At 33.1% G+C, this 8,655-nt stretch overlaps 1 protein-coding gene across 1 annotated transcript; it reads left to right on the top strand.

Annotated features, from left to right (window-relative positions):
- Positions 1–3,293: 3,293 nt before the first annotated feature.
- Positions 3,294–8,288, top strand: LOC112603699 (facilitated trehalose transporter Tret1-like). Its single transcript, XM_025352393.1, has 4 exons — positions 3,294–3,743; positions 3,911–4,167; positions 4,573–4,958; positions 6,931–8,288. The coding sequence occupies exons 1-4, from the start codon at positions 3,692–3,694 to the stop codon at positions 7,631–7,633; spliced, it is 1,398 nt and encodes a 465-aa protein (XP_025208178.1). The 5' UTR covers positions 3,294–3,691; the 3' UTR covers positions 7,634–8,288.
- The last annotated feature ends 367 nt before the right edge of the window (positions 8,289–8,655 follow it).

The following is an 8,655-nucleotide window of genomic DNA, read 5'->3' as shown; positions in this document are numbered from 1 at the left end:
AACTATAAAAAAAAATTTTAAATTCCAGGACATTACTATGTAAAAGTCCAAAACCAGTACAAATTGGTGTCCCGAGAAATTTTGTCCGGGACGCTAAGACATGTATTCCTAAACCAGCTACGTCCTAGAAAATCTGGGACGAACGGCCACCCTAAACTAGCTTAGCTACCTGTTAATAACTAAAATACTATAAAATATATAATTCTATGTATATGAGTATTATATAATATTCGCATATTTGTAGATAGTATTAAAAATTATTTTTTATAGAATTCATTTATTTATTTATTTATTTATTAAAAATCAACTTTATTTTGTACATATTATTATCATATTGAAATGATTTATTACTTCTATATTAATAAAATAAATAAATGAATGTGCGTTTGATGATGTTCGATTAGATTATTCTGAAAATAGTTGTTGAGAAAGAACTATTATAAGCATGAATATTTAGGTATGATATCAACATGACTGCATTCACGATAATGTCTGCACATACTTTATGTATCATTAATTATGTAATAAATAAAAGATAATTCACATTTTTATGTTTTTTATCTAGATTAAAGGCTACTAAAGTAATAACTTTACAACAATAAACAGAACGATTTTTTAAAGCTGAGACGTAAAGTGTTAAACATCAGTTATCTAATTGACTATTTGTTTAATAACAACTATTCATCATTTATATATATATTTAGATATTAAAATTATTTATTGTAATATAATACCAAAATCAAAAGTCACCATAAATTGGAATATATACAGTCAATAGTTTAGGTATACTTAAAAAAAATTAATATTTTATTTGAAATGTTAAAAACAATATAGTTTGTTGTAGTCCAATTACATAGTTCGGTTTTCCAACTAGAACCCACTTTTCTAGGAGTACATCCTAATCATTTCTTATTGAAGAGAAGGTACTGGTCATGAATTTAGTAATATTGATGATTAAATTAATTATTATATTTCATCAATGCTAATAATATATACATAAATAAATCATATGAATTTTCTACTACCTATTTTAGATAAGTGTAAAAAAAAAAAACATAAAGGTCGTCCCAATGAACGAACATTAGAAGAAAAAAATTAAAATAAAGATAGTATAATATTTCTTATTATAAAAGAAGGAAATCTAATTATATATTGTGATAGATACTCTGAAATAATGCTAGCATATAATTAATAATTTGTTAACTATACACTTCACCATTTTACATGTAACTAACATTTAACTCTTTATCGAATTTTTTCATTCATGTTTCATGTATTTCTATTTAAACCAATTCATTGCATTATAAAATAATTTATTGTAATAATAAATATAGGTTTAATATGATATATCATTATTTATTATAATACTGTAGTATATTATCAAATAAGTTATTATTTATTTTCAATATTTTTTTAAATTGCTTTCAGACGATATTATGTATTTACATATTGGAATATTACTGATTTGTAATTAAAAATGAATTCAGATGTTTATGATTTGAAATTTTGTAAAAAAAAAATTATATTTTTTCTGTGAATTTTTTTTAAATTAATAAATTATTTTTCAAAAGTCAAATATGTTGTTTGAAAATAGTGATATTTTAGTTATAAAACAGTTATATTAAAAACTAAGATTGCCGGTAAAGCATAGGTTTAACGAATAAATAAATAATTATATAATTTATAATTAAAATTAATTCAGTTACCTATTTTAATTATAATAAAAATTATCATAATATTAATAATTTTCATTTAATAGTTAATAATTTTAAATACGGCTAAAAATATTATCAGTGGTTTAACAACATAATAGTATTAATAGCTTGTAACATTAGTTGATCGTCTAAAGACTATACAGAGTGGTCGTCGGATTTTCACAAAAGGTTAGCACGCTAAGACAAAAAACACGTTGGTAGACTTTGTATAAACTAAGAATACAATCTTCAACAAACATACGACTAATTATAATTTATGACTCTAACTATACCCGGCATGGTTTTTTTTTTTTTTATCAAATTTATTCAATGGCAAATCTTAGTTTACTTATACTAGACTAAGTGAACTAAGCTAAATGACTAACGTTTCTATAAAATAAATACTAGAATTAAATAAATAGATACCTATATGCCAGGAGCGGCTAAACAGTCGTTCGTGATCGACCGGTCGATCGCAAAAGATTTTAAAGTCGATCGTGCTAGAATTTATTTTTAGGCTACGCACGCGAAAATTAATTATGGTGGTATAGTAACTTAATAATAATAAAAACTTTTTTATCGAAGTTGATCCTCAAAGGTAAAGTATATTTTTAGTAGATCGCGGCCGAAAAAAGTTTGACCGTCCCTGCTTATACCATGAATATATATAGTACGAAATACCTCACTTTTGACTAAATCCTTCAAGTGGTTATTTATTATTAGTGATTTTTACGTTGATTTTGAGGTACTTTTGAGAATAAATTAAAGGCTCAATACTATTGATTTTAACAATACATAAATAAAAATAATTGTATTATTATTATTGTTTATTACAGACGAAACATTTTTTACTCACACTATGTAATGCAAAATGATAGTTACATAATATTATATCATACGGCGGTATACCTATAGAGTGTCTTGACGACATCAGTAATAATTCTAATATTAACGATTACACATAAGCAGTTCGTCAAAAATCATGTAATATAATTATTATCATGTATATTTTAAATTAAGGTTTACGTGTTCACATCGAATGCATATATCAATCATTATTATTTTTATCCAAATTTTCATAAATATAATTAATTTCAAACTTTTTTGTACCGTTCATTATATTAATGAATTGTTATACAATTGATAATCATGTTTCATTATTTTCAATTGCCTATACAATTCAACGAATTCATATATTTTTATGTTACTATCGATTATCTTACTAAAAATATAAAAATCGTAGGTTTATATTTATAATATGCTATTTCTATAATATTATCTTGGCATATTACAACATTGAGCAATTTATATGTTTTTCAAACTTTCCGTAAACGCGTGCTCATATATAATGTGTATGTATAATATATACCTTCAAAGCGTACTGACATGAGTATACACTAATATTTTACTAACATCATAGTCCTATTTACGGCAAGGCTTGAACAAGTTTTCTCTGTTTAACTTAGGTATATAGTATAAAAAGTATAAAATAACATATTATTATAATCTCATTTATTTTTATTGTTTATTTTTTTTTTCAAAACACCGACAACAACAACGAGAGTGAATGCGGATCGAACTCAAGCGAATTGCATTCGTTGTGTCTAATATACCAATGTGGTTAGGTTAGCGAATTCTATTCGTCCAGTCGCTACGATGCTCATTTTATAATTATATACATATTAGTATTATAGTGTTGTGCGATTGTGTGAACGGGAATTAACGTTACCCGCAGTTGTAACGACGTGTCGATAACGAAAAGGTCAGTTCATCTAATTTATAGATTATACACCGACGGATATAGCCGTTTTTATTTTAGAAACGTTATATTATTTCATTTTAGTATTAACAAACGTGCACGCCGAACGGGTTGATCGTTTATCGGTCCGCAAAAACTAAAAAAAAGTTTATTAAAATATTTATGGTGTAAAAAGACCATAAATTATACCGTAACTATCGTAACACCGAACGATACGGCCCCTTTGGAAATTAACAAAATGTCTACCCTACCCGACGGCATCTGCAAACAACTATTCGCGTGCTTTATAGGTATGTCCCGTGTGCGGTACGGCCGGATTTTTGTCTAATTTATTATTATTATTATCATTATTATTATTATTATTATTATTATTATTATTTATTGTTACTATGCTGCTGTACGCCGACACCATAATTAATAAAAACAAAATTACACCTCGTCCGTGTTTGATTGCCAGTGTCCATGCCGCTGTTGATGGCCGGTACAACGCTGGGATGGTCGTCGCCGATGATGGAATACACGTTGGAAGGCACGGCGCCGGTTCACCTGACCTCGGACCAAGAGTCTTGGATGGTAACTCTGATAGACGTAGGCAACGTACTGCTGTCGTTACCGGCCGGTATTATGATGGACCGAATCGGCCGAAAAATGTCCGTGTACTTGACGGTGCCGATAACGCTTGCCGGCTGGCTGTTGATACTGACCGCTCGACAGGTAAGAAGAACACGCGACGTATTATTTTTACACCGTCGCGAAACCCAACCGATCACACGTTTTCGATCGACAAACGCGTCGTCGCCGCTGTGTACTGCGACGGGATCGGTTTAACGTTGCACGCGTTTTACATAATATTATACTCGCAATGACACTCGAATAATACATATTATATTGATGTTTATATATATATATATATTATTAATTATATCAATCGGGTTAAATCGATCGCTGTGCAGTACACAAAATTTATTTGGTGATGAGAAATTCGTGTTACAAATCTCGAGCGAGATATCGCCGCCATTATTGTAACACCGATATTTCGCGGTCCTCCGTACATTAAATACCTACGCGTACTTCCGGCGTCATAATAACAAACGTGTACTTGACATTGTGTGTGTACAGCCCTGGCACCTGTACGTTGCCCGATTCTTGCACGGCAGCGCGATGGCGATCTCGTTAATCGTGTCCCCGTCGTACGTGGGCGAGATGGCCAGCATATCCGTCCGGGGATCGTTGGCCCTGGTGGTCGAGCTGACTTACGCTTCCGGTCTGTTGCTGTCCTACGTGGTCGGGTGGATCGCCAGCTACGAGGTACTGGCCATCGTCGGCGCGATCATACCGGTGGTCACGGGCGTGCTGATGATAGCCATACCCGAATCGCCGTACTACCTCATGATGGTTGGCAAACCGGCAGAGGCAGCCCGATCGTTGAGGAGGTTGAGGAATTGCAGCAACAAAGAGTTCGAGGAAGAGCTCGAGATCGTCAGACTGTCGGTCACCGATGACAAGTAATGTCTAATAATAGTAATGATTAAAAAAAACAACAATAACATTATACGCGTGCGAACGATGTCGCCGTTGGTGTAGTTTAAAAATTCTTTGAATTAATGTTTGGAAACCGTCACGACTATACAGTCATGCTTAACCTAAAATTGGCATTATCGACCGTGCCCGATTATCAATATTAATATTATAATACTGATCACCGCGTAGTCTGCAATTGTAGCAGTGACGGCTCTTCCGCTTGCCTTAAAATAAATTATTACAGCCCCACCAATTTCCATATAAATTTTAATTTGGCTGAAAATATTGATTTGTCGAAAAACGGGTTTTAAACAATTTTCAATCCGTAGGTAAATAGTAATAATTATGTTGTAGGTACAATCGATTATTAATCATATGATTGCTAGTTTATCGTCTTATCGCATTAATTCATTAAATTTAATAGATATAGATATATTGTCAATTATTAAATATTAAATAAAAATAAAAACCCCTTAGTAATCACCGTAATCAATTCACGGAGTGTAAATATTTTTTTTATTATTTAGAATAATTTTAATTTTTAAACCCATCTAATAAGTCTTGTCATTAAATTGATGTCATACTTTAAACATATGTTGTAATCCATATTATATAATATACTGATTTCAATATAGGTGCCTCATTAAACTTAGTTTTTGGCGTAGAAAATTAATAACAAAATAATTTTAAGTTTAAATGAAAATAAAATTGATTTAATAAATTATAATATAAGATAAGTATTATACCTTAGTATTTTCTCAAACCAAACTTATGCAGTTTATACAATCATGACGTAAATAATTTTAATGCCTAATACTAGTGGCAAGTGACGAGCCGAGTTCAATGTTGTGCCTACAATAACTAAAACATTCAAGTTTCATCATATTACATTATTACAATAGTTTAACATTTCGTGATTGTGTTATATTGTCGTTGCCGTTGTATATTTACCGTCGCGATTCGTTACGGATGCGCGATAACGTCACTTGGACTATTATTTGTCAACCGATTATATTAAGTTCTAACTAAAGGTCATAAACTTTCGACTTGTGGATCTTGTCCTGTCCTCGAACCTTAGTCTCGCGGCCATTATTCAAACGTTAAGTACATTTAAAGTTTGATTCTCCTTCAACTAACGTTTGAAAACTCAATTCTCGAAATCGCATTGCGCACATTTTATAGCATAATATTATTTTTTAAGAATGATCTTGCTAGTTTGGAAATTTTTTACTATTGTTCATTATGTATTTATGTGATACATTTCTTCGTATTAATATGTATACAAAATTATTTCAAAAGATATTATTTTCTATGATGACATTCACATTTACTAACAAAATCTATGTATATTACTCCAAACATAATAATATTATATTATGTCTATAAATTTGTATGAAAATATAATCAAACCGTTCAGTAAATAAATGTTTAAAATTATGAAATAAACAATACAAAATTTAATACGTTTAATATAATATTCAATAAGTGTTATTGCCTAGTTTTGGTGTAATAATAATATAAATTAATATTTTTATACTAAACCGTGGTCATGACTTCTTATATTCGCTACCTACGTCAATACTACTTGTTAAATCAAATCATTAATTAATTTAATCTGTGTAAATGTATAATGAATTAATGCATTTTATTTTTATAATCTATTTAGTAGTCTAATAGATAGACTTAGTCTCAAATATACTTGTAACCTCGATAAACCTCGCCGATATAAAGTCTGTAACACATGATAATTCTTAGACCATATTAATTGCATTCAATTTAAGGATCAAAATAGCCCGAACGTAATAATTGCACTCGTCATCACGCTATCGCTGCGTTAAATGATTATTAATTTTTATCTTTTATTTTTTGCCTCCCCGCAATCAAAATACCTGATCGGTACAATATTATTTTTGCACTCGTTCACACCGCGTTGTCGTCGTTGTCGTCGTGTTGCAGATGCAAGGGAAAGCTGACGGACCTGCTGCACAGAGACCGGGCGCCGCTGATCATCGTCCTCACGTTGGCTGCCCTGCAGATGATGTGCGGGGCGAGCGTGATGGAAGCGTACGCGTCGTCCGTGCTGTACGGCACAGGCCTGTCGCCAAACGCCGGCGCCGTGATATTCGGCCTGTTCATAATGGTGGCGTGCGTGCCGTTCGCGCTCACCGTGGACAAGTACGGCCGGCGACCGCTGATCATGGTGTCGTGCGTGGGCACCACACTGTGCCACGTGTTCATAGCCGCGCTGCTGTCGCAGGACAATGCCGTCGGGTCCACGAAAGCCTTGGACGGTTGGCTACTGTTGGCCAGCGTGTGCGGCGCCGAGTTCTTCATCAACGTCGGGCTCATGCCCGTGCTGTCCGTCGTCCAGTGCGAGTACTTCCCGTCGGACACCCGAGGCCTGGCCAACTCGGCCGTGGTGTTCACCATCACGTTCACGTCCACAATCATGCTAAAGATCTACCAGCCGGTGACGGACGCGTACGGCAAGCGCGCCAACTTCATCGGGTACGCGGTGATCACCTTCCTAGGCGGCCTGTTCTGTTACTTTTACGTGCCCGAGACCAAGGGCAAGTCGTTCCTGCAGATCCAGACGGACTTCGAGACGTACGATTGGTGCAACGGCAAGACCAGCCGCCCGAACTACGAGCGGATCTGACCGGACGTCCGGCCACCCACCCCTCTCCTCCTACACACAACCATTCCGCGGCCGTCTGTAAAACCGAAAGTGCGCCGCATGCCTGCCCTCTCGTCAATAATGTTATACTTTGCATGTTATAATATACGACGTTAGTTGATAATGATATAATGATAACGATTTTCGGGCGGTGTACCTACGTTTAATGGTTTCGCTTGTGTGGGTTTTGGACTTGAGACGATCGAGACGACTTGAGATTTACATTAAATCGTTGTTTAGTTGTTATAATATGTATATACGTCGAAGTATGCCACTGCAATAGGTTTTGTTTTTTGTTTTAACTTTTATACTTTTTTTATACAAGATTCGAAGTGTGTATATGTATATAGTATACATTGACGTGATTTATTGTTTTTAACTTCCGTGAGGTACCTAAATTCATTTTCCTACATGTTTACTATACGCGCTTAAATCGAATTACAATATAGTTAGCAGGACGTATCGCGTGGTGTTAGTACTCTATCAAATGACGGCCAAAGTGAAAACATCGGTCAGGATCCACATCACGAGGTAAAAGAGGTAAAAGAACAAACGCCCCGATAACATAAAATTTAAGTTATAATGGAGATTGTGAACAATTTATACGATAAAAAAAAAATACATACATACATCGAAACCATTTCATCGCACAATATTTAATTTTATCTGCATATTCAATTTACCTTAGAATATTAAAAAAAAAAAATTGTCATTACGGCAGGTCAGTATGATATTTTTTCTTGTGTGTATATAACACCACTTACACGCGTTTCATACCTACCTTGCGTAAATATATCGAAATTGCATATTGATAATATTATTTTGGTGTTGTTAAAATGATCTCAATAAACCCATAGATAACAATGGTATCTATACCTAACTTAACGGCAAAATGTACATTACAATATCAAATTTACCATTATTTGCTTTTATTTTACCCACTCATAATCTATATGTATTATCGGTTTGTCAATGGATAGAAAATGCTCAAAACACTCAAATAA

The sequence above is a fragment of the Melanaphis sacchari genome, unplaced genomic scaffold, assembly GCF_002803265.2.
Source record: "Melanaphis sacchari strain LSU unplaced genomic scaffold, SCAv2.0 Contig10_pilon_pilon, whole genome shotgun sequence".
In the NCBI taxonomy this organism is placed as follows: domain Eukaryota; kingdom Metazoa; phylum Arthropoda; class Insecta; order Hemiptera; family Aphididae; genus Melanaphis; species Melanaphis sacchari.
Note: the sequence above shows the minus strand (reverse complement) of the source record. Positions and strands in the feature narration are given on the sequence as shown.

Excerpts from the sequence above, each read along its gene's own strand:
- LOC112603699 (XM_025352393.1), top strand. The coding sequence starts at position 3,692 with ATGTCTACCCTACCCGACGGCATCTGCAAACAACTATTCGCGTGCTTT. Across the intron at positions 3,744-3,910 it reads ACTATTCGCGTGCTTTATAG|TGTCCATGCCGCTGTTGATG; the intron begins GTATGTCCCGTG and ends TTTGATTGCCAG. Across the intron at positions 4,168-4,572 it reads TGATACTGACCGCTCGACAG|CCCTGGCACCTGTACGTTGC; the intron begins GTAAGAAGAACA and ends GTGTGTGTACAG.